Source organism: Schistocerca cancellata, chromosome 1, assembly GCF_023864275.1.
Source record: "Schistocerca cancellata isolate TAMUIC-IGC-003103 chromosome 1, iqSchCanc2.1, whole genome shotgun sequence".
In the NCBI taxonomy this organism is placed as follows: domain Eukaryota; kingdom Metazoa; phylum Arthropoda; class Insecta; order Orthoptera; family Acrididae; genus Schistocerca; species Schistocerca cancellata.
In genome coordinates this window covers 232,208,640-232,235,411 of record NC_064626.1, presented here as the reverse complement: position 1 = coordinate 232,235,411, position 26,772 = coordinate 232,208,640, and the positions used below count along the sequence as shown (strand labels likewise).

Genomic DNA, 26,772 nt, shown 5'->3' with positions numbered 1-26,772 from the left:
TTGTCCCGATTCCTAAGCCGGGGAAGGACAAGCACTTGCCTTCCAGTTATCGACCTATCTCGCTTACCAGCTGTGTTTGTAAAGTGATGGAGCGAATGGTTAATTCTCGATTGGTTTGGCTGCTTGAGTCTCGACGCCTACTTATCAATGTACAATGTGGATTTCGTAGGCGCCGCTCTGCTGTCGACCATCTGGTTACCTTGCCGACCTTCATTATGAATAACTTCTTGCGGAAGCGCCCGACCGCGGCTGTGTTCTTTGATTTGGAGAAGGCTTACGACACCTGTTGGAGGGCGGGCATTCTCCGCACCATGCATACATGGGGCCTTCGCGGTCGCCTCCCTCTTTTTATTCGTTCCCTTTTAATGGATCGACAGTTCAGGGTATGTGTGGGTTCTGTCCTGTCAGACACCTTTCGCCAGGAGAATGGGGTGCCACAGGGCTCAGTTTTGAGCATCGCTCTCTTCGCCATCGCGATCAATCCAATAATGGATTGCCTCCCAGCTGATGTATCAGGCTCCCTTTTCGTGGACAATTTTACCATCTATTGCAGCACGCAGTGTACACGTGTCCTGGAGCGCTGTCTTCAGCGTTCTCTTGACCGTCTTTACTCCTGGAGTGTCGCCAATGGCTTCCATTTTTCTGCCGAGAAGACGGTCTGTATTAACTTCTGGCGCTACAAAGAGTTTCTCCCACCGTCCTTACGACTCGGTCCCGTTGCTCTCCCAATCGTGGAGACAACCAAATTTTTAGGCCTTACATTTGACAGGAAACTTAGCTGGTCTCCACATGTGTCATATTTGGCCGCCCGTTACACCCGTTCTTTAAATGTCCTCCGTGTTCTCAGTGGTATGTCGTGGGGAGCGAATCGAACCGTCCTACTTCGTCTATATCGGTCAATCGTCCGCTCCAAGCTGGAGTATGGGAGCTTCGTATACTCCTCTGCACTGCCATCCATCTTACGCTGCCTCAACTCCATACAACATCGGAGTTTACGACTTGCGATCGGAGCATTTTATACTAGTCCCGTCGAGAGTCTTCATGCTGACGCTGGCCCCCCAGGGGGTCCACAACTCTTTTGTGGATACGTGCGTAGCGAGCACGGGACCCCGAGCTAATGTGGCCTTCCTTCCTTTCTGGGCTGCATACCTTCCCATTCCGCATCCTTCCCCATCCCTATCTTCGCCCCTCCTCCCCTCACCTCTGGCTCTTTCCTTCTCTTTCTCCCCATCTGGGAGTATGGTTTGTGCCTACGTCCGGAGACGGACGCTCGTAAATGTACTGCATTTCTTGCCTTCCTTGCTTTTATGTCTTCTTCCTTCCTTTGTCCTTCTCTGTCTTTTTCCTTCCTTTGTCCTTCTCTTTTCCTTACCTCTTCTCTTTCTCTTTTCTCCGCTGCGGCGTTTGAGACTTCTCTTCCTTCCCTTCCCTTTCTTTTTCTTCCTCCCTGTGCGTGTCTGAAGGCCGACCCACGCCCTTCGTGCGTAGCCGGTGACGGGGTAACGCGTAATTCCCCGCCCCGGGTAGACAGGTAGGACACGTACGTACCCCCTGGTAACGGCCAGGCCCAGGGAGGGGTGATTACCCGAGCTGATACCTTCCGAAAATGCCGATTGGTCCCTCCGTCCGTTTGTCGGGAGGTGTGACCTGAGGTGTGAACAATCACCTAAGGCGGGAGTGCCCTCAGAGAGGGCCCCCACAAGGGAGGAGCGCGCCATCGGAGACGCCGGTAATCATGGGGGATTCTTCCGCAATGGTTTCCTCACCTTCCACTAAGTCTAGTCACAAACGTAAGCATACTGAGTCTCAGCCACAGACGATTCTTCCATCGTTGCCACAGTTCCTTGTTGTTTCTCGGTCTGATGAAGGTCACGACTTCTCCACGGTCAACCCTTTCATTATTCAGAAAGGAGTCGACGCAATAGCAGGTCCTGTAAAGTCTTGTTCCAGATTACGGAATGGCACCCTGTTGTTAGAAACACACAGTGCCCTCCAGTCACAAAAATTGCTGCGTACTTCTCTGCTCCACACCTTCCCTGTCCGGGTGGAACCGCACCGTACCTTGAATTCCTCGCGTGGAGTCGTTTATACACGCTCCCTCGATGGATTGTCTGACGAAGAAATTCAGCACTATCTGTCTGACCAGGGCGTAACGGCAGTTCATAGAGTAATGAAACGGGTTGACACGAACATTATTCCAACCCGCACTGTCTTCTTGACATTTGACACAGTTCAACTCCCATCGAAAATCAAAGCAGGCTATGAGATAATTTCCGTTCGCCCTTACGTCCCAAACCCTACGCGTTGCTATCGATGTCAGCGGTTCAATCACACCAGCCAGTCCTGTTCCAATCCAGCCAAATGTGTTACGTGTGGCACGGATGCCCATGAGGGTGCTTGTCCACCTCCATCCCCTCGCTGCATCAACTGTATGGGTGACCACGCTGCTTCCTCTCGAGATTGCCCCGTTTTTAAGGATGAGAAGCTCATCCAGGAAATAAGGGTGAAGGAAAAGGTGTCGACCTTTGCTGCTCGAAAATTATTCGCCAGTCGCAAGCCCACCGTGCCTCAGACAGGAAAATACAGCACTGTCCTTGCTTCTCCTCGGCCAACAAAGGAGGCGGCCACGCAGACTTGCGACCTCACCTTTAGTACCACGGTCATCAGATCGGCCAGCGCAAAGATCGCTCGTTCCACCTCACCACTTTCGCCTGCCCGCTCTATGGCTCACCCTTCGTCGGGTTCTGCTACATCTCGAGCCCAAAAGTCGGACGCCAAGTCTTCGAAAAAAGAGCATACTCGTGAAGAGTTTTTACGGACCGCAGCTTCACAACCATCGGTTCCTCCTTCATCTAAACAACATTCTTCCAAGAAGGCTACAAAGAAACCCAGTTCCTCTCCTTCTCCGCCAAGGCGTGCCCCCTCCACAGCACCACCTGGCGGAAATCGCCCTCGGCCATCTTCTGTGTCGCCGAGGCGCACTGCTGGTGGCCGGTCAACCGGCCGATCGCTGGTGGCAGGGACTGCTCCTGACCAACTTATGGATCAGGATCTTCTGCCTTCGGCTGAATGCCATTCCATGCTGTCTGTTGCTAGCTCCGAGCAGTCTTTGAGTTGACAGCAACTTTGGTCACATTCCTCCATTCTCTTTTCACCCCATGTCCATTATCCACTGGAATATCCGCGGCATTCGAGCCAATCGGGATGAATTGTCGGTCCTCTTACGCTCCTACTCGCCGGTCATCTTCTGTCTTCAGGAAACAAAGCTGCGTCCCCATGACCGCTTTGTTCTCCCTCATTTTCAGTCTGTCCGATATGATCTCCCCTCTGTTGAAGGCTCTCCAGCCCATGGAGGACTCATGATTCTTCTCCGTGATACTCTCCATTATCACCCAATCCCCTTAAACACTTCCTTCCAAGCTGTCGCCGTCCGTCTTTCACTTTCCGGATACACGTTCTCTCTTTGTACTGTATACATTCCATCGTCCACACCAATGGCACGAGCTGATCTCCTTCATCTTCTTGGTCAGCTTCCACCCCCCTATTTGCTGGTTGGGGACTTCAATGCCCACCACCCGCTTTGGGGATCTCCACACCCTTGTCCACGTGGCTCCGTATTGCTAGACGTCTTCCACCAAGCGGATCTAGTTTGCCTCAACACTGGGGTCCCCACGTTTTTGTCTGCCTCCACGACAACCTTATCTCATCTGGACCTTGCGGTCGGTACTGTTCCGCTAGCTCGGCGCTTCGAATGGTTCGCCCTTGATGATACACACTCGAGTGACCACTTTCCATGTGTCCTCAGACTGCAGCCTCAACTGCCATATATGCGCCCGCGACGCTGGAAGTTTGCCCAAGCCGATTGGACACTTTTTTCGTCTCTCGCGACATTCGATGACCGTCGCTTTCCCAGCGTCGACGATGAGGTCACACACATTACCGACGTTATCCTTACAGCTGCGGAACGTTCAATACCACGCACCTCCGAATTGCCCCGGCGCCCCCCAGTTCCTTGGTGGAACGAGGCATGCCGTGACGCAATACGTGAGCGGCGACGTGCTCTTCGCATTTTCCGTCACCATCCTACTTTGGCCAACTGTATCCGCTATAAGCAGCTCCGTGCGCGATGCCGTCGCGTCATCCGCGATAGCAAGAAGGCAAGCTGGAAATTCTTTATTAGCTCATTTAACACCTTCACTCCCTCCTCGGAAGTTTGGAGTCGGCTTCGACGGTTCTCAGGCGCGCCTAGTTTCTCCCCGGTTTCTGGGCTCACTGTCGCGCATGATACCTTAGTGGACCCCGTCGCAATTTCTAACTCGTTGGGTCAGCACTTTGCTGAGATTTCGAGCTCTTCAAATTACCCGCCAGCGTTTCTCCCGAAGAAACGTGCAGCGGAAGTGCGACCTCTTGCTTTCTCCTCCCAAAATCGCGAAAGCTACAATACTGTTTTCTCCATGCGGGAACTCCAACATGCCCTCTCATCTTCTCGCTCCTCCGCCCCAGGACCGGATGGTATCCATGTCCAAATGTTGCTGCATTTATCCACCTGTAGTCTGCGTTACCTCCTTCGCCTTTATAATCGAATTTGGACCGGCAGTACCTTTCCCAGACGGTGGCGGGAAGCTGTTGTCGTTCCCGTTCCGAAACCTGGAAAGGACAAACATCTCCCCTCTAGCTATCGCCCCATTTCTCTCACGAGTAGTGTCTGTAAGGTTTTGGAGCGTATGGTGAATTACCGTTTAGCTTGGTGGCTGGAATCCCGCAGTCTTTTAACACCAGCCCAATGCGGATTTCGGAAGCATCGTTCTGCAGTTGACCATCTTGTCGCTCTCTCCACTTATATCATGAACAATTTTCTCCGGCAACGCCAAACGGTAGCAATATTTTTTGATCTGGAGAGAGCATACGATACCTGTTGGAGGACAGGCATCCTCCGCACACTGTTCTCTTGGGGCTTTCGAGGCCGGCTGCCCCTTTTTCTTCACGAATTTATGGCAGAGCGCACTTTTCGGGTGCGGGTGAACACTACTCTCTCCCGTACTTTCTCCCAAGAAAACGGGGTACCCCAGGGATCCGTGCTGAGTGTTGTACTGTTTGCCATCGCCATAAATCCAATTATGGATTGTCTCCCTCCTGATGTCTCGGGCTCCCTCTTTGTGGACGATTTTGCGATCTACTACAGCTCTCAACGGACGAGCCTTCTTGAACGACGTCTTCAAGGATGTCTCGATCGCCTCCACTCGTGGAGCATCGAAACTGGCTTCCGTTTTTCACCCAGTAAGACCGTTTGTATCAATTTTTGGCGACGTACGGAGTTTCTTCCGCCCTCCTTACATCTAGGTCCTGTCAACCTTCCCTTTTCAGACGTCGCTAAATTCTTGGGTCTTATGTTTGACAGAAAACTGTGCTGGTCCTCCCACGTTTCCTATCTTTCGGCTCGCTGTCTGCGATCGCTTAACACCCTCCGTGTCCTGAATGGTACCTCCTGGGGAGCGGACCGAGTGGTCCTTCTCCGCCTCTATCGCGCCTTAGTGCGCTCGAAATTGGATTATGGAAGCATAGTCTACTCCTCTGCTCGGCCGTCTATTCTTCGGCGTCTCGACTCTATCCACCACCGTGGATTACGTTTAGTGTCTGGAGCTTTTTACACTAGCCCTGTGGAAAGCCTTTATGCTGAGACTGCTGAACCTCCGCTGTCCAATCGGCGAGCAGTGCTCCTGAGTCGTTTTGCTAGCCGTCTGTCTTCCATGCCTGCTAATCCAGCCCACGACCTTTTTTTTCGACGCCTCCTTTGATGTAGGGTATGCAGGCCGCCCCTCCTCCCTACTACCCCCGGGAGTCCGCTTCCGTCAACTGCTCCATTCTCTTTCCTTCCGCTTTCCTAAAACCTTCCTGACAACTTGGGGTACAGCACCGCCTTGGCTCCGTCCCCGGATCTGCCTGCTCCGTGACCTTTGTCAATTTCCCAAAGATGGTACCCCTACACTTGTTTATCGTCGGGCATTTGCTGCTCTATGTGCAGAAATGACGGACGCCACATTTATTTACACCGACGGCTCGAAAACATGGTTAGGTGTAGGGAGTGCCTATATTGTTGGCGACACCCCAAATCGCTTTCGGCTTCCCGACCAGTGTTCGGTTTATACTGCGGAGCTTTACGCTGTTCTCCAGGCTGTCCACTACATCCGCCGCCATCAGCGGATACAGTACGTTATCTGCTCAGATTCTCTCAGCTCTCTCCTCAGTCTCCAAGCTCTTTACCCTGTGCACCCTCTGGTCCACCGGATTCAGGACTGTCTGCGCTTGCTTCACCTGAGGGGCGTCTCGGTGGCGTTCCTCTGGCTCCCGGGACACGCTGGTATCTGTGGGAATGAGGCGGCCGATATAGCGGCCAAGGCCGCAGTCTCTCTTCCTCGGCCAGCTATTCAGTCGCTTCCCTTCACCGATCTTCGGAACGATTTATGTCGCCATGTTGCTCATTTATGGCATGCCCATTGGTCGGCACTTCCCTGTAATAAATTGCGGGAAGTGAAAGCCCTTCCTTGCGCTTGGACCTCTTCCTCCCGAACGCGTCGTCGGGAGGAGGTAATTTTAGCTAGACTCCGGATAGGGCATTGTCGTTTTAGCCATCGACATCTTTTAAGCGGCGATCCTCCCCCACTCTGTCCCCACTGTTCTCAGCTGTGGACGGTAAGACACCTTTTAATTGAATGCCCCTATTTTAATCCGTTACGCTCCCGTCTACAGCTATCGCCTGATCTGTCGTCGATTTTAGCAGATGACACGCGCTCCGCCGACCGCGTTCTACAGTTTATTAGTGACAGTGAAATGACGTCAGTCATTTGAAGCTTTTTTTGGGGACAATCACCCCCTTTCTGTAGTGGATTTTTAAGCAGTCTTCTATTTTTAGTTTCTCCAATTTTCTGACTTTGTTCCCATTGCTGCTGGTTTTAAATTTCGGTTTTTTACTGTCTTAAGTCACGGGCTGGGCGCTAATGACCATAGAAGTTTTGCGCCCTAAAACCACAAAAAAAAAAAAAAAAAAAAAAAAAAAAAATGCTGACGCTGGCAAATTGCCACTCACCTACCGGCGCGATATACTGCTTTGTCGGTATGCCTGTCGGCTACTGTCAATGCCCGACCATCCGTCTTATCGTTCCTTTTTTGACGACTCTCTCGACCGTCAATACGGGTTGTATGTCTCTGCCCTGCTACCCCCTGGAGTTCGCTTTCGTCGCCTCCTTCAACACCTTAATTTTTCACTCCCTGCAACCTTTCGAGTGGGCGAGAGCCACACGCCATCTTGGCTCCAGGCTCAGGTCCGCGTTCACCTTGACCTCAGCTCGCTCCCAAAAGAGGTTACCCCCGGTTCGGTCTACCACTCCCATTTTGTGGAACTTCGTTCGAAGTTCATCAATATGACTTTCATTTATACAGATGGCTCTAAGACCAATGACGGGGTCGGGTGTTCTTTTATTGTTGGGGCACAAAGTTTCAAATACCGGCTCCATGGCCATTGTTCGGTCTTCACAGCTGAGCTCTTTGCCCTCTACCAGGCTGTTCTTTACATCTGCCGCCACCGACATTCTGCTTATGTCATCTGCTCTGATTCCCTGAGCGCCATCCAGAGCCTCAGTGATCCGTATCCGGTTCACCTTTTCGTGCACCGGATCCAACGCTCTCTTCGGCAGCTGGTGGACGTCGGTTCTCCGGTTAGCTTTATGTGGGTCCCTGGCCATGTCGGTATCCCTGGGAACGAAGCTGCAGATGCCGCGGCCAAGGCTGCGGTCCTCCAGCCTCGGACAGCTTCTTGTTGTGTCCCTTCGTCAGATTTTAGCAGGGTTATTTGTCGGCGCATTTTATCGCTGTGGCATGCCGATTGGGCTGCCCTTACAGCCAACAAGCTTCGGGCCTTTAAACCTCTTCCCGTGGCTTGGACGTCCTCCTCACGCCCTTCTCGGCGGGAGGAGGTAGTTTTGGCCCGGTTAAGAATTGGACACTGCCGGTTCAGCCATCGCCATCTGCTGACGGCTGCGCCGGTGCCGTTCTGCCCATGTGGGCAATTGCTGACGGTCCGCCACATTTTACTGTCCTGCCCGGATTTTAACGCACTGCGTTTCGATCTTAACCTGCCATGTACTTTAAATGCCGTTTTAGCGGATGACCCACGAGCAGCTGCTCGTGTTCTTCGTTTTATCAATTTGACAAACCTCACTAAGGACATTTGATGATGCTGTTTTTTAATCCTATGCCTGTCAGTCTGTCTTTTATCGTGTTTTCCCTTTTAGTTGTTGTTTTAAACTTGTGCCTCGTGGTGCATTCTTAACGTCATCAGGGCACTAATGACCATTGAAGCTGTGCGCCCTAAAACCACAAAAAAAAAAAAAAAAAAAAATTAGCAAGCATTTTTAAGTATTTGTTGAAAAAAGACTTTTGGTGAGTGATCTCATAACATGTGCTGTTTCTGTAACACTAATAAATTAGACCATAATTTCTTTTTTCATTTTAAAAGTTTGAAAGTTTAAATTGCTTGAACTTAACATATGTTGGCTGCATTATACAAAAGCCAAACTGAAAAAATGTGAGTGATAGAATGGCAAATATCCAAAAATGTATCGCGGTCAGAGTGAATGTAAGCACCTTACTTTCCCACGAATTTCTTCCACAGACCGGATTAAAACCAGTTGCGGGCCAGATTCAGCCTGCAAGCCACCTGTTGCCCACACATATTGTAGAGTCTACATTGTAATACCATCATCACTGATGACAGGTTCAAGACTTGTACCCATGTTCACCTCCCTATCAAAGACCATTTCCTAAAGTCTTTCAGCATGCCACTTACAGTCTTCCCACACTGAAGGGGCTAATGTATTGCTTCATATTAAAGCAGTTCAGTGTCTACAATCTTGTATGTTTTGTTCTTTTCTGCCACATACCCTTTGAGTTGTGCCCAGATTAATCGAATCTAATTATACTGGCAGTACTTTGATGTTAAACGCGAAACCGTGTGATCATGTTCACCGTACAAGTAAATAAAGTTTGAAAGTTTCCTCACTTGATTTGTTTGACATAGCGAATGGCAGGAATCTTCATGAGTGCAGCATAAATTGAGTGGAATATTTTTGTTTTTAAGCCAGAACACATCTGCTTTCCTGGTGTCTGAACTCAGTATTTCCTCTCTCGCAGTTGAATGATAATTAGCATTGTCTGTTACGATGAATGATTTCAGAGCAAGGTATGCCAAAAATTGTTCAGTGAACCACTTGTTAAAATTGACAGAGTTCATTTCAATGTGGTAGCTATTGCTGTTTTTCTTATCTAAATATAAGTGTGCTCTCAGGAACAAAACCAGAAGAGTCAGCATACACCATAATTATTCGAGACCCTTTTTCTATCAGAACTTCAAAATTGCCAGTGCCAGCACTTTTTTTTTTGTAGCTTTTCCTGGAATGACCCATATTTCATCAATGTAATAAACCTTTGGCTACCTTCTTTTCTTATTTCACGCATCGTTCTCAGGAATGTGGCTCATGCTGCAGCTATGTCACTTCTTTCCATTAAAAGCTTTCTACCATTGTTACTTTAACATATTTCAAACTAATGTCTTCTAAACTCTGTTGCACTGACAAAACACTGCCTTTGAACCTATTTTATCACACATGATTGTTACACTTTTTTTTGTTAAGTCAGGCTTTCACCATTTTAAAAACAGAATACCTTAAAACATCTTTGTCAAAATCATCCTTTGTGTTGTAGGTTTCATATGATTTCAATGCTTCCCAGCTAACAGAAAACCAACTTTTCCTGACATTTCTACAGCTCTGACACATTCATTTACAATTCATTGTACATTTCCCTTGCTGACACCTCATGCTTGTGTAGTCCGTCCTTGTGTCAAAATGTCAACAGTAGGAGTCCCGCTTTCAGATTAAAGTTAGAAAAAGCTATAAATGTGGTAAATAATCCCCTTCAGCACCTTGTGAAGCTGTCCTAATTTTTTGGGTATTGCATTAACACATGTACAGATCCATATTCAGAGCTATACTGCCACATGAAAATAATATTGACAACTGAGTGAACAATTTGGGCACCGGTAGCTAAAATTGTATTATCACGAAGTAAGACAACAGCACAACCTGCAGGAGATAGATTCATATAACTTGTGGCTAGCCACACAGAATAAGAGAGAATTTTAGTGACTGCCAGGGTTAATGGAATAGGATGTACAGAACAACTGAAAATTAGGCAGCTTCCCTGCATGAGGCAGACTTCAAACATGATAAATGACCCAAAAAATTTTTCACTTTGCAGGTGTTGGTGTGAAAGATGTGGAATGTAATATAAAAGATGTAGCTCATATGGTAGTCAGCCGCATCAACACGAGGCTTTCAGAGAACAGATTAATGCCTAACTGTTATAAAACACAGTGCTTACAGTTTCAGACATGGAACTGAAATTTTTTTCATCTAATGGGGTCAAAAAGTTAATGAAGTTGGCCATTTTAAAGTCATAGGACTTAGAATAGATAGAACTCTTTCTTGGAAGATACTATAGTATATTCCTTGGTAATATCTGTTCAAGATCCTGCACAAAAACTGAATGATGCTATCTTACCTACAAGAATGATCGCCACGGTCTCTGAGACTGAAACACAAAGGCTTACTTTCACCCTATTATCTCACATGGTGTTACATTTTGGGGTAATTCTGTGCACTTGCCAAGAATATTATATTCTTAGTTCAGAAAAAGCCAGCTGAACTGAACTGTGGTGTCAGTTGGCAAGCTTTGTGTAGACTTCAGACTCATTCAGAAGAAACTGCAACATCCATTCTGCGAACACTAGACATGAAAAGAAAATGCATTTGGATAACACTTCCATAAGCATTTTACAGAGAGGAGTACACTATTTAAAAGGTTTCATTTTCAGCATGCATCCAACAGAACTGGAAAAAAAAATCAAAGTTGAGAGGTTTCCTACTGGTACACTCCTTCTGTTCTGTACAGGAATTCCTCACAGTAGTTGAGAACTTTTTTTTAATGTGTTGTTTATGCATACACTCTTACATTTTTTGTGTTTTATTAATTCTTTAATTCTTTTGCTTATAACTTTTTAGTCATCATTCTGTAAACTGTTGTACTGACTCGATCCATCACCAAGCAGCTCTGGCTTGCTTAGTCCCAAAGAATCTCACAGATAAATAAACAAAAATAAATTATTAGGTATCACCAGACTGTAGATCAATTAACCAAAATGCTCAGTTCTGCATGCTCTGTGCTTAGAAATCTTTCCCATTGTCTTGCCATGCAGACAGGACTGTTAGTGTACTTTGACTCAATACTGTCCTATGACACAATCTTCCGAAGTGTGTAACACTGCCTGACAAAAAGTGAAGCACCCAGAAGGAGAGGAGGTAACAAAATGAAACTTAACTGGTTGAGAGGATATATGGTGCAGTTTCAGTGATCACAAAATCAAGTCAAATTTACAGAGAAGTTGGCTGAGCCCACTTATCAATATCACATTCACCCCTTCAGCCCATGACGCATGCACTAATTCAGTTGGGAAGGGTGTTATAAAGCCGTACAGCGGCTTACAGCCCTCTCCTGAGTGAAGCTGGCCCACAACTGTTGTAACTGGTCATTGATATTCTGGATATTAGCTCTGGGACGGAGGTATGTGAGCTGGTCTCGCACATGTTCTATTGGGGACAGATCTGGAGATTGTGCTGGCCATGGTAGTGCCTCAACATCAGGCAGACAGTTCATACAGACATTTGCCAAGTGTGGATTAGCATTGTGTTGTTGAAAAACGGCAACATGATACATAAGAGGCAATACGTGAGGACACAGGATGTCTGTGACGTACTGTTATGCCACCACAATTTTGTCAGCTGCTACCACCCATGAGTTAAGTCATACCCAATGGCTCCCCGCGTTGGGACACCAGAACTAACATCACTTTGCCTCTCCAAAACTTCGGAAAAATGAAACCTATCCCCAGTTCACCAGTCTACTCACTGACAGTGGTCATTCAGGTTAGTTTAATAACAAGGGTGGATTTAGGATGAACTATATAATTCACTACTATAATACTAGTATACTAATTTCCACACAGACTCTGAATCATTATGTAGGGTTGAAGACGAAGTTCTATACTCAGAACAATTGCCGAGCTCAACGCAACACCATTCATCAGTGGTCCATGCTTCCTGGTCATGGCATCACTCCAGATGCAGCAGTTTGTGATGTGATGTTAACAGCAGCCCTCATATGGGATCCTAATTCCGTAGTCCAGCTGCTGCTCATCTCCAGCCAATGGTGCGAATGACACAAAGTGTTGTGGGTAACCCATTGCTTGTTCTGTAAATGCGGGCACAGATGTAAAGAGGTTACATTGTGCTTGGTGCACAATACAATGATCATCCCTTTCTGTCATCGGAAATGGTTGACTGGAATCTTGACCATGAGTACGCCTTCACATTCCCATGAAGCCCAACATACAGCCACTGTCACATCCAAATCCCCACAAATCTGTATATTGTGTAATTCAACCAGCCAGCCAAATGGATATCCACAATGAGCCCCTCCCAAGCTCTGCCAAGTACTGATAGTGCTGCCCCACAAGAGTATGCAGCACCTCCATGTCCTTCACAGTGACCACTCAATATTTGATGCTGTTCATGCCCCTTATAAACTGTACCAGGCCTAAACATGAATAGCAGTAATGCACTCTGGTGACGGTTACACCTGTCACTGAGAAATGCAACTCTAATCATTTATATATCTGCCAATGTTATATTTGTGTACAAAGTTACATTCACATCCAATCATGTATTCTGAGTGATTCACTTGTTTTTGTCAGGCAGTGCATTATGTAGAATTGATAACTGAACATGGAGAAGCTTCTTCAGGGATCTAACAGTTCTTATACTGACATGGTAATACATATACACCCTAATGATATTTGTATTTGATAACAAGAGTGGATTTAGGATGACCTATATAATTCACTACTATAATACTAGTATACTAATTTCCACACAGACTCTGAATCATTATGTAGGGTTCAAGATTAAGTTCTACACTCTGAACAAGGTGTCTAATAGGTTATTTGTAGACATTAGGTAGGAAACTGAAAATACCCAGAGACATTTAGAATAAATAAAAAGAATACCTCATTAGCCAGTTCTTCTCCAATTTATTAAAATATTTGGATTCATTGATGTAAATACTACCTGACTCTAGTATTAAACGTGTTTCATGAGGTATTGTATAAAACAACAGTTGAGACATATAAAATAAGAAGCAGCTTTTATTTTCCAAAGTAGTTCTTTTTCTCATAATGTACAAATACAGCGGAAAGTAATCAAGAAATAATTTCCTTAATTATCATTGTGAGTAGATTAGCACTAATTGTCATTTGTTGTTAGTATACTTTACAGAACCCAGCAGTGGCAACTTCTGTCCTGTTAATATAATACTTGTTAAAATAATTTTCATTTTTTTAAAATTTCATTCGTTATATAATGTAATGTGCTTCAACTTAAGCCGTCATCAAAATCTGTCAGTTACATTTCATAGGTAATTAATTAGTGCAATTATGATTATGGACTGATTGTAACCACTTGATGTCATTTATTGACAAAAATGTGAAAATCTGTTCATTCTATATCCTTGAAGGTTCTCTTTCAAGGTGAGAATTGCAAGTACAATATGTGAATGAATGAATTAACAAATGCTCACCAAGATGTAGTATCCTGCCTTAAAATCCAGTGTTTACTGTGAATGTATGAATTCATAAGCCCTAGTAATGTTTCTCTCTTGATTTCTTACATGATATGTGCTTATCTCTTGTTTATATGCATAAGTATTTTTTATTACTTCATTGCCGACTTCGATGTAGCAACTTTTAGCAGCCATTAATATCTGTTTTCGTGCTAGTTGATGCATGTACTGTGCTCTTATTTTCTATAATTTTTAACTGTCGACATTTAAAATTCATACATTATGAAGATAAATAATTCAAAGTGGTTTTAGCTTCTACACATGATTTGTCACAAAAATTTGTGTGCACAAGTCACATAATTTATTATTTGAGGTCAAATTATAAAGACCCTTTCTACACCTATTTTCATTACCAGGGTTTTTAATTGTGATGGCCATGCTAAGTATTTGGCTGCAACCATAAAAAACTTTATACCATCTGTAATTAATGCTTACCGCATTGACAATTTACTGTAAAACTGTAAATCCTTGTTTGTTCTTATTGACAGATTTGAGAAGGCAAAGAAGAAGATTGCCAGCAAATATGATGAAATAGAGCGCAGTTTAATAGAAGAATTTGTCCGGGCACATCGCTCTGATAACAGAGTCCGCATGAAAGAAATTGCATCAACTCTTTCCCACTTTAAGGGATACTCACAGTGTGTAGATGCCTTCATAGAACAGAGCCAGATGGTGTGTATTTAGTTCTATATTTAGGTGATGTATGAGCGATCTGCAAAACAACAGAAAATGCTGTTTGTTATTCTTTCAGAGCTCACAGTATATCTTAAATTAAATGTAAAGCTCAAGACATATCTGACAATAAACATCAAATATACGACACAAATTTGTAACTGTAGGACAATTTTTTTTTTCACCTTTCGTTAACTACAAGATTAAATTATTGTCTCCTTTGAAACATGAAAATTTTAAATCATCTTCAAGTTAGCGTTAAACAAGGCTTGTGCTGTAAAAAAAAAACTATCTGCCATATTTTTCAAATGATTCAGCAAATGTGGAAAACATAATGTTTTATTTTTCATTAATACTAATGTTGTAATAAAGAGTGTGACTCTTGAGTCTCCAGAGCATAAGACTAATTAAGAACACATATGTAAACAGTATGATAAAAATAGATAGGAAAACATCCAATCTCAGAACTGTGAACAGCTGATGCATAAAATTCTTGGAAAAGGTTTTTCTCTCAATTCAGGACTAATGTAACCATTGGCATGTTATCTTTTGGTTATGGGCTTCTACATGATTGTATCTTGCCCCTGCAATACATCATTGAGGACAACAACAAAAAAAAAAAGAAAAAAGAAAAAAAAAATCTGCCAAAAGCATGCACATTTCATGAATGTTGTTAAAAATATGAAATTTCAGCAAAATAATTCTACCAGTCAAACACAGGAAACAAATAACTTTTACTTTAATAAATGAAAGCGTAAAAAGTTGTCATTACTTGGAAATGCCACTGCAATATCTCTCTCTCTCTCTCTCTCTCTCTCTCTCTCTCTCTCTCTCTCTCTCTCTCTCACACACACACACACACACACACACACACACACACACACACACACACACACACGACTACTGTCCCTGGCTGCTCAGGCCAGATTGCTGTCTAGCTTGAGTTGCTAGAGATAGCAGTTGTGTGTGTGAGGTGTGTGTTTATCTTTTCTGATGAAGGATTTGGCCAAAAACGAAATGTGTAATAGTCATTGCGTTGTTCCTGTCTGCCACTCAACATGTCATCTTTACAGTGAGTAGCAGTTTGTCCTTTTCATAATTGTTGAAATTTCAACCTGGACCTTCCATTTTTTAACTAAAAACTCTTGAGTCCATGCTACTTTCATAAACAAACGACACAAATCAAAGTGTTGACAAACAGTTTAGCATCCACAGTATATGCTCCATATGTTTAGATGTAAGTCGCTAATATATGTGTAACAACTGTGCACAAATTATTTTTATCTTGAAGAAACTCTTCCACTTAATCATTCATTAAAAACTAATTTTTATCTGTTTCCTGCTTTTATCCATAAACCAGTTATGTCCTCTGAAGCACTTTACCTCTGGTTTGTTTACAGTTACATGTTTCTTCGTTGCAGGTTCATAATGTCTTCCACTCTGAGATCGAAAATGATCTCATAGACACCCTGTGTGTGGAATCAACACCTCTGAATAATTTCTGGTTCTTCAAATATTGATTACTTCTTACTTTACATTATCTCATGATTTCTTGAACACGAATTAAGCATTGGACTGAATTTCAATTCAGTGTCTTGACTTGCGTGTCAGTCCATTACATCTTACTAAATGACAGTACTTGATACATGAGAGAGAGAGAGAGAGAGAGAGAGAGAGAGAGAGAGAGAGAGAGAGAGGAGGGGGGGGGGGGGGGGGGGAAGAGAGTGCACAATTATGATTACTAGAGCTATTGAAACAGCAAACAAGTGTGTACAAATTCGTGTCCATTGGTCCATTGGGTACTCTAGTGTGTGCTTAATGTTGTTAGCAGCTTTGTGTTCCAAGTTGACACAAATAAACTGCCAAAGCGAGAAATATGGAAAGATTTTAAAAGGGGTGTAAAGGAGTAGTATATAAAATTGCAAAGCAGAGAAAGGAAGGAACAGAAGTTACTGAATGGTGTGCATTTTCAAGGAAATAATGCCAAGAACTAAGAATTGGTGCTTGGGAAAACAACAAATGGGGGAAAAAAGTTGGCATACCAGCACTAAAAATAAAATATCAGACTAGTTTGTGCAAGCTTTCATCCAATTATATTTTCCATTTTCAATGAGTAATGTGTCCTTAGTATATCTTGTAATTACAGAAATGTTATGAAGGAAGTGCTTAGATCACTTCACATGACTGAATATTGTAATTTTTTCTTCGAGTACTATAAATGAGTAGTTACCAATTATCACAAAATTGCTGTCCCAGTTGGTTAGTTTATAATTATTGTTGCAGGGTGCATTTCTTGGCAAAGATGTTTTTAGAGATGTCATCCCTTTATGTGAAAAAAACTTTACAATCATGAAAGAAGTTTTCAGCAATCCTGAACAAGTTATGGCCAAATTTGTTCTCAACATTTATCGGCCAAAGTTGAAGGTAAGTTTGTAATTGTTTTACTTTTTTATGTACATCTTTGTATTCACTGGCCAGCTCACATTTTGATACCTCAAATGTTAGACTACTTCATAAGTATATTCTTCCTGCTACTTTAAAAATTGTCACTAGTTTTAACTCATAAGTGTTAGTTTTTAAATTTTAGTACATATGTCATGTTCCTTCAGTCCATTCATGAAAACAGTTATTGTAATATAATGTTTAAATTAATAACTAGTGTATATAGAAAACACATTCAAAATTAAAGAAAACACGAGCTCAAACTTCCAGTAACAGTACCACCATATGGGTAACTGGTTATTCTTGATCTCTCTATTCCATTGTTTGTATGTCCTGATGAAATCTTTCACTTTAATTTTCACTGAAGTATTTCAGTTTCCATGAAAGACAAGCCAACAAACTATTCAAATGACATATTTTTATATTGCAAATGTATTTTGTAAATTTATTTTACTATACATTAACGAAATGTTGCAAGACACTGCAAGTCAATTGTATATTAGATGTACTCAAAGTAATAAAAGTTTCTGAATCGCAGAAAAAGATGTAAAAACAAATGTCCAAAAAACTGAAAAAACTTCCTCTTCATCATACTGTGTAGAATAATTCAGTAACAAGAGGAACATATGAAGTGATTGCTATTGATTTTTCTGTGCTTAATTGCATCTGCCCCCCATGAACCATGGACCTTGCCGCTGGTGGGGAGGCTTGCGTGCCTCAGCGATACAGATGGCCGTACCGTAGGTGCAACCACAACGGAGGGGTATCTGTCGAGAGGCCAGACAAACATGTGGTTCCTGAAGAGGGGCAGCAGCCTTTTCAGTAGTTGCAGGGGCAACAGTCTGGATGATTGACTGATCTGGCCTTGTAACATTAACCAAAACGGCCTTGCTGTGCTGGTACTGCGAACGGCTGAAAGCAAGGGGAAACTACAGCCGTAATTTTTCCCGAGGACATGCAGCTCTACTGTATGATTAAATGATGATGGCGTCCTCTTGGGTAAAATATTCCGGAGGTAAAATAGTCCCCCATTCGGATCTCCGGGCGGGGACTACTCAGGATGACGTCGTTATCAGGAGAAAGAAAACTGGCGTCCTACGGATCGGAGCGTGGAATGTCAGATCCCTTAATCGGGCAGGTAGATTAGAAAATTTAAAAAGGGAAATGGATAGGTTAAAGTTAGATATAGTGGGAATTAGTGAAGTTCGGTGGCAGGAGGAAAAAGACTTTTGGTCAGGTGATTACAGGGTTATAAATACAAAATCAAATAGGGGTAATGCAGGAGTAGGTTTAATAATGAATAAAAAAATAGGAGTGCGGGTTAACTACTACAAACAGCATAGTGAACGCATTATTGTGGCCAAGATAGACACAAAGCCCATGCCTACTACAGTAGTATAAGTTTATATGCCAACTACCTCTGCAGATGATGAAGAAATAGATGAAATGTATGACGAGATAAAAGAAATTATTCAGGTAGTGAAAGGAGACGAAAATTTAATAGTCATGGGTGACTGGAATTCGTCAGTAGGAAAAGGGAGAGAAGGAAACATAGTAGGTGAATATGGATTGGGGGGGAAGGAATGAAAGAGGAAGCCGCCTTGTAGAATTTTGCACAGAGCATAACTTAATCATAGCCAACACTTGGTTCAAGAATCATAAAAGAAGGTTGTATACCTGGAAGAATCCTGGAGATACTAGTAGGTATCAGATTATATAATGGTAAGACAGAGATTTAGGAACCAGGTTTTAAATTGTAAGACATTTCCTGGGGCAGATGTGGATTCTGACCACAATCTATTGGTTATGAACTGCAGATTGAAACTGAAGAAACTGCAAAAAGGTGGGAATTTAAGGAGATGGGACCTGGATAAACTGAAAGAACCAGAGGTTGTACAGAGTTTCAGGGAGAGCATAAGGGAACAATTGACAGGAATGGGGGAAAGAAATACAGTAGAAGAAGAATGGGTAGCTCTGAGGGATGAAGTAGTGAAGGCAGCAGAGGATCAAGTAGGTAAAAAGACGAGGGCTAATAGAAATCCTTGGGTAACAGAAGAAATATTGAATTTAATTGATGAAAGGAGAAAATACAAAAATGCAGTAAATGAAGCAGGCAAAAAGGAATACAGACGTCTCAAAAATGATATCGACAGGAAGTGCAAAATGGCTAAGCAGGGATGGCTAGAGGACAAATGTAAGGATGTAGAGGCTTGTCTCACTAGGGGTAAGATAGATACTGCCTACAGGAAAATTAAAGAGACCTTTGGAGAGAAGAGAACCACTTGTATGAATATCAAGAGCTCAGATGGCAACCCAATTCTAAGCAAAGAAGGGAAGGCAGAAAGGTGGAAGGAGTATATAGAGGGTTTATACAAGGGCGATGTACTTGAGGACAATATTATGGAAATGGAAGAGGATGTAGATGAAGACGAAATGGGAGATAAGATACTGCGTGAAGAGTTTGACAGAGCACTGAAAGACTTGAGTCGAAACAAGGCCCCGGGAGTAGACAACATTCCATTTGAACTACTAATGGCCTCGGGAGAGCCAGTCATGACAAAACTCTACCATCTGGTGAGCACGATGTATGAGATAGGCGAAATACCCTCAGACTTCAAGAAGAATATAATAATTCCAATCCCAAAGAAAGCAGGTGTTGACAGTTGTGAAAATTACCGAACTATCAGTTTAATAAGTCACAGCTGCAAAATACTAACGCGAATTCTTTACAGACGAATGGAAAAACTGGTAGAAGCCGACCTCGGGGAAGATCAGTTTGGATTCCGTAGAAATGTTGGAACACGTGAGGCAATACTGACCTTACGACTTATCTTAGAAGAAAGAGTAAGAAAAGGCAAACCTACGTTTCTAGCATTTGTAGACTTAGAGAAAGCTTTTGACAATGTTAACTGGAATACTCTCTTTCAAATTCTGAAGGTGGCAGGGGTAAAATACAGGGAGCGAAAGGCTATTTACAGTTTGTACAGAAACCAGATGGCAGTTATAAGAGTCGAGGGGCATGAAAGGGAAGCAGTGGTTGGGAAAGGAGTAAGACAGGGTTGTAGCCTCTCCCCGATGTTATTCAATCTGTATATTGAGCAAGCAGTAAAGGAAACAAAAGAAAAATTCGGAGTAGGTATTAAAATTCATGGAGAAGAAGTAAAAACTTTGAGGTTCGCCGATGACATTGTAATTCTGTCTGAGACAGCAAAGGACTTGGAAGAGCAGTTGAACGGAATGGACAGTGTCTTGAAAGGAGGATATAAGATGAACATCAACAAAAGCAAAACGAGGATAATGGAATGTAGTCAAATTAAGTCGGGTGATGCTGAGGGAATTAGATTAGGAAATGAGACACTTAAAGTAGTAAAGGAGTTTTGCTATTTAGGGAGTAAAATAACCGATGATGGTCGAAGTAGAGAGGATATAAAATGTAGACTGGCAATGGCAAGGAAAGCGTTTCTCAAGAAGAGGAATTTGTTAACATCGAGTATAGATTTAAGTGTCAGGAAGTCGTTTCTGAAAGTATTTGTATGGAGTGTAGCCATGTATGGAAGTGAAACATGGACGATAACTAGTTTGGACAAGAAGAGAATAGAAGCTTTCGAAATGTGGTGCTACAGAAGAATGCTGAAGATAAGGTGGGTAGATCACGTAACTAATGAGGAGGTATTGAATAGGATTGGGGAGAAGAGAAGTTTGTGGCACAACTTGACTAGAAGAAGGGATCGGTTGGTAGGACATGTTTTGAGGCATCAAGGGATCACAAATTTAGCATTGGAGGGCAGTGTGGAGGGTAAAAATCGTAGAGGGAGACCAAGAGATGAATACACTAAGCAGATTCAGAAGGATGTAGGTTGCAGTAGATACTGGGAGATGAAGAAGCTTGCACAGGATAGAGTAGCATGGAGAGCTGCATCAAACCAGTCTCAGGACTGAAGACCACAACAACAACAACAATTGCATCTGCTCAATAACTTTTAAATTTGCTACATTCACTGTATCATAAATCAACCAGTAGTCTGTAGTAAACATAAAAATACACTGAATTTAAGTATCATTGACTTAACGGTTGCTTATCTATATAAATAGAATAAACAACATTATTGTTATGAGGCCAGGTTGCTCTCACGTAATACAAGATGGAAGGAAGGAAGATTACGGTTTAATGTCCCATTGGCAGTGAGGGTTGTAGGTCCCAGGGAACCGGTTCTTATAGATAAAGTGTATGGAAAGAAATTGACCCTGTCCATTTCAAAGGAAGCATCATAGCAATTGCCTTAAGTGATTTAGGGAAACCACAGTAAATGTAAACTTAGATAGTCAGATGGGATCTGAACTGCCATCTTCTCAAATGCAAATCCAGTGTCTTGGCATTGTGTCACCTTGCTTGGCCAACTAATGTTAGAGCTGTTGAGTGGCAGATATGCATCTTCAAAGATAAAGGTAGAGAGAAAAAGAAAAGAGTGGTGTGGAAAAGTAACAAGGTGACAGTGAGGTAAGGATGTCAATATGGCATGACGACAGTAAGGCAGACAGGTAGGTGAAGGAAAGGGAACTAGAATAGGAATGAGCAATTAATTGCAGTTAATCATAATTATCCTGGTAACTGATTATAGATATACTGGTAGTTCTTTCACATCAGTTAATTTTACATACTCGATTATTCTTATGATTAATTATTTCAGTTTTTCCATTTTTGTTGTAATGGATCTTGACTGTTGACTTGCTGTTCATAGCTTCGTATCTCAGAGAGAAATTGCAAGAACAGTATCAATAGACACTTTCAGGACATTTAAAAGTCCAGCATGTTGGCATTGTGCACAATTCCAAGTTCTCAGTTGAAGCAGCTCCATTTTCAAGATCCCTTGGGAGTAACTACAGCCATTGATAACCTAAATGCCATTGTTCAGAACAAGCACACATAGAAAGTAACTGAGGTTGACGAACCACAAATATAATTATTGGCTACTGCAGAAGATGAATTGTGTAGCATTCATGATATATTAGTTTCAGTACAGAAGCAGCAGAGCTGTACCACAGTAACAGCAGATAACCAGGATTCAGTCTCTTAATTTCGACTCTATTTACATCAACCTGTAATCAACCGAAAATCACCTCCTCTGCAGTTCTAGAAAGACAATAAGACAGTGTATCCTTTTTTTACATATCGTGTCTCCTAAACAGCTGGGATTAATGGCTTCCTTTTTCCCTGAAAGATTGAGGGGGGTGAGGGGGGGGGGGGGGGCAGGAGCTCAGATAGCATGAATTGTGAAGCAGCCATCAAAGTCAACCGCTTTATCTGGAGAATCAGGCTCTGCAACTGGACGCTCTAGTTGTCTTTTGGTTAGTTCTGCAATAGCTGTTCATACCACATAGACTGGCGAGGCAAAATATTATGACCACCTGCTTAATAACTTGTTGGTCTCTCTTTGGAACAAAATAAGTCTCCAGTTCTGCATATCGTGGATTTGACAGTTTGTTGCTAGGTTTGTGGAGGTATGTCACACCTGATGTCTATGCAGAAGTCATATAATTTCTTTAAACAGCAGGTTGCTTGATTTGTGTATGCGATGATGGCACCCGATAGTGACCCAAATGGGTTCCATTGGTTTCACCTCAAGCGAATTTCGTGGCAAAGACATCAACAAGAGTATACTATCATGATCCTCTTAAACTGTAGCTTTACATTGAACACTGTTAATTGCCAAGTAGCTAACAAAATTTTCAATTGTTGGAGCTATTTATTTAGATAATTTGTAGAAAGAATGACCATTGAAATATGTTTTTGTTTATTTATTTATTTTTACTGGTTGAAATTCCAAATTTTTTGCCTTATGCGAAATAGCCTCTTTGCAACAGAGTATATAACTCCACACTGAATGCTTGAGAAAGAGGCAGAATCTATGTGAAATGAGTTCTTGATTAGTGTATCTGTGTGTTCTCTTTAATACCCGAGGCTTCATCCAAGGTGCTGTATAATGTGTTGTTAGTGGCACTTTCAACAGTAACTGTGTGTTTGGAATATTTTCATTAGTAATATGCTATTCAGTCGTACTAATAAAAGAACTTGATGAAATTTCTTGTAATAACAAGCTACCAATGTATGTTTTCTGCAGCTCTATCGTTCAGTTGAATTTACTGTAAAAAGTCCAGGGGAAAACATTGTAAATCACTGTGATAAGGTGGATACTGCTTTGGTCAGACTGTATACTTCTGGCAATTAACCATGCAAGTAATCTCTTATCAGAAGAATTCTGATGTAAACCAATGCCATGTATGATCCAACTGAGTGACAGGCAATGCATAAATCACATCGCTGCATGACCATCCCTCCCCAACAAGTTATTTTTCAGGCTCTGCACCAACATGTTCCACAGAAAGCTTCATCCAGGGCTTTTACTGCTCAAAGAGTTACGCAGTCATCATAATAATATGTGGAACATCCTCGGCATGTGCTTGATGTCATCATCATTTATATAATTACAGTTAGGTTCCAGATTGTTATATGCAGCCACTACTATTAATATATGATCTTCTTATCCAAGATCCTACCCTAAAGAGCCTAAATTATAGGTGACATGACTGACCCCTGCATTTGACTTAGAAGGACTAGTTATATGGTAATCACTTCCCGAAGAATTCTGTGCTATTTTTGACATTCCCTTCTGGTGAGTACTGTTGAGTAGCTGTGGACTTGGTGAATATTTTATGACTCGTGCAGTCTATTTGTGAACTTCTTGGGTTTGTGAATGCTTTTGTCATCAGTCTCCAAGCATTAAAGCTACTACAGATAGTTAAAATGAAGCTATTTGAGCAAGTGGCACCAGCATATGGATAAGTTAATCCATTAGCTCAGTTGTGCCTACTTTGCACTTAAAAATTCATGGTGTTGATTTGACTTGTGGATGGGATTGCTAGCATATTTTGCAGCATGCTTCTGTAGTCTGTGATGAATGGTATTTGAGAATTTAAGGGTGAATTTGGTTAACTAGTGTAGTTCACTGCTGCAATACTAGAGTATATATCTTTGTCTAGGTTTCAAAATGAAGTATTATACCATGGTTCCAAAATCTATTACAGATTATTGGCAGATTTCAGGCAGAAAATTGAAAAGCCCCAGATATTACAGAATAGCTATTTATCATTATATATGGACTTGGGGATCTTAACTCCACGTAAATATAATGATTGTTTTAAACAGATCTGACTTTGCCAGAACATGGTGTGTTGATAGTGGCTTGTGTAAAGTTCCTTTAATGATTTGTTTGAAGTCAAACAATGGAAAATCCAGGATGGAATGTTTGAAGTGTTAGATAAAATCAGCAGTTATGTAGTAGAGGATGAGGAGCCCATTCACGCAGATGTATGTTCTTACTCTTTTGAGTTGTCATCATCTGTCACAAATTGTGATAGTGTTTGAGACACACAGGGCACAAACAGTTTTTGATTCTGAGAGTTTGCCTAAGGAGCTCTCCAATCAAAAAACAGACTTTGTGGAAGATAGATGCTCCATGTGACAGATAAGCAAGTCATTGTTAGATAGAGCAAATAATCAGCAGTCGGGCAAGGAGTATAGTATGACGACAAAATCTAGAGCTGTTGTTCCATATGGTGCTAACAACTTGTTAAAGATAGGCAGGATAATCTGGAAATTTCAAAATTTCAAGTTAAAGTAGTTTTCCATCCACCATTTAAGATTGGAGACCATCTCGAATTGGTGAAGGATGTATTATTATTGCAGAAGGTTGTAGTGTATAAAATATGTTGCAAACATGGTATGGCTTATGCAGATCAGGCCTCGTGCACCCTGGAACAATGTTGCATAAAAAATCAATGCTGCAATTGCCTTTTGCATTCCGCAAAGTCTGGCATTGCTGAATATTGTATATGTACCATTCATACAAAGTTTTATGCTATAACAGTTTTGACTAAGGCACTGCTAATTCATTTTCAGGTAAGAAATTCTGTGAATATATGTGCTGCAGAGACAATAGGATGACTGGAAGGAACACAGAAATAGCAATGGGTTCAAACCTGAACACTTAGCATCTAATAGAAGAAAGAAAGATGATAAAGCAACAGAATGAACAAGCTAAAGACCAAGAAGAGCTTTCAATAACTAGACATAAATATGCCACATTCGATCAATGAGTCAAAAGCAGTTGTAGAAATGAGTAAAAAAAGAGTGGCTTTAACAGAAAGATGAGAGGCACAAAATACTGCCTCTCAAAATGACACCAGGACGTTATACCATATCGCTCAAGAACTTATTGGAGCAAATAGTTTTTCGAATGGCTTCTTAAGGGATAAAAATTGCAAACTTCCAATCACAAAAGATGAACAATCTGCCCAGTGGATTGGGTATTTCAAAGAACCATTAAACCAGCCCAACACACTTTATGCTTAAGACATTGAAAATTAGCCAAAAATGCAAAAGTTAATGTTAAAAAAGTGATATCACTGCACGCCATTCACAACATGTAAAACCAATAAATCGGCTGGGTGTATGGAATCTCAGTTGAAATTCTATATTATAGAGATCCGGACTTAATTCACCATATCCACACAGTATTTAATGTTGGAAATCATCACTTTTACTGCCACTAGTGACACATCCATGAACAATGGCCAGTTAGGTTTCACAATTCTCTTTTGTATGCAAGTAAGGGAAAACTATGTACTGTATTTTGTTAGAGTTCTTGCTATTGTTTGCCAAAACATATTCTTGATGAAATCATTAACAATAGTTCGGTGTGGCAAAGGATAATCAATCTAAATATCTCAAGCACAGTACAGTGTTGAGTGGCATAATAATTTCATCAGAATAATACAGTTTTCTAGGTTGGATGGGAAATGACAAAATTAAATACCATTGCATAGTGAAAAAGTGTTTGTGCTAATTAACACTGTCTCTACCAGCCCGACTACAGTAATCCTTCCAATACAGATTGACATAGTTATTGCACCTGTAATTTCTGGCCACAGCCTCTTTCAACATAGGTTTCACTCATTTAGTATCTAAAGTCAGACTCTAATAAGAAACAATATTATGATATTACATGATTGCGTGCTGGTCACACACTTTTAGATGTTTAGGTATGTAGTATATGTTGTTTGGGGTCGGGTGTGGTATCTAAAGACAGGTGTAAGAATATGATGTGATTTCTGAACTACTTAAAGTTTCAAAAATTGTTTGGGTGAGATTTTATATGGACAGTAGAAGACTTCACTGTTATTGATTTATGAAAAATATTTAAGATTGGTAAATTATAAAAGTATACATAACATTGTTATGCTTCTTAGATAGAAATCCCCCACATACAAGTATGGCATCAATCTTTAAAATAATTTTTTATATCTATAAATTATTGAAAATCTTAATTAGTGAGAGATGTCACCTTGTTCAGAAAAAATATAGCAACAGAAGTTCAGTGTTGAAGTTCAATATTTTGTAACCATTAGGGCAAAATAGGCAATCAAAATTACGAGGTTCCTAAACTTCCAATGTCAGTTATGTTGGAACTTAATTATTTTCAAGTAATTTAAAGTTTTTTTTTTTAAAATCAGAAAGAGCGAAATATCTGCATGCATATCTATATACATACTCTTCAAGCCACCATACGGTGCATGGCAGAGGGTACCACATATTTACCACCAGTCATTTCCTTTCCTGTTCCACGTGAAATAGAATGAGGAAATCACAAATGACTAAAAGCCTCCATATGAACCCTAATTTCTCACTTTTTATTTTCATGGGTTTTTATGCAAAATGTAGGTTGCCAGTAGTAAAATCATTCTGCATCTAGGAATATGGAATCTGCCTGTTGCTCTCCATCCATGGGTCAGTGGATATCGTGTGAGAAAAGGCCA

The 26,772-nt window shown here is 41.9% G+C and overlaps 1 protein-coding gene across 1 annotated transcript in view; it reads left to right on the top strand.

Annotated features, from left to right (window-relative positions):
• Positions 1–26,772, top strand: part of LOC126169882 (exocyst complex component 5) — a 115,414-nt gene that overhangs the window by 23,738 nt on the left and 64,904 nt on the right. Inside the window, exons 6-7 of the mRNA XM_049920679.1 lie at positions 14,274–14,457; positions 16,741–16,881. Of these exons, the coding sequence (XP_049776636.1) occupies positions 14,274–14,457; positions 16,741–16,881 (325 nt within the window). The remainder of the gene's footprint in view (positions 1–14,273; positions 14,458–16,740; positions 16,882–26,772) is intronic.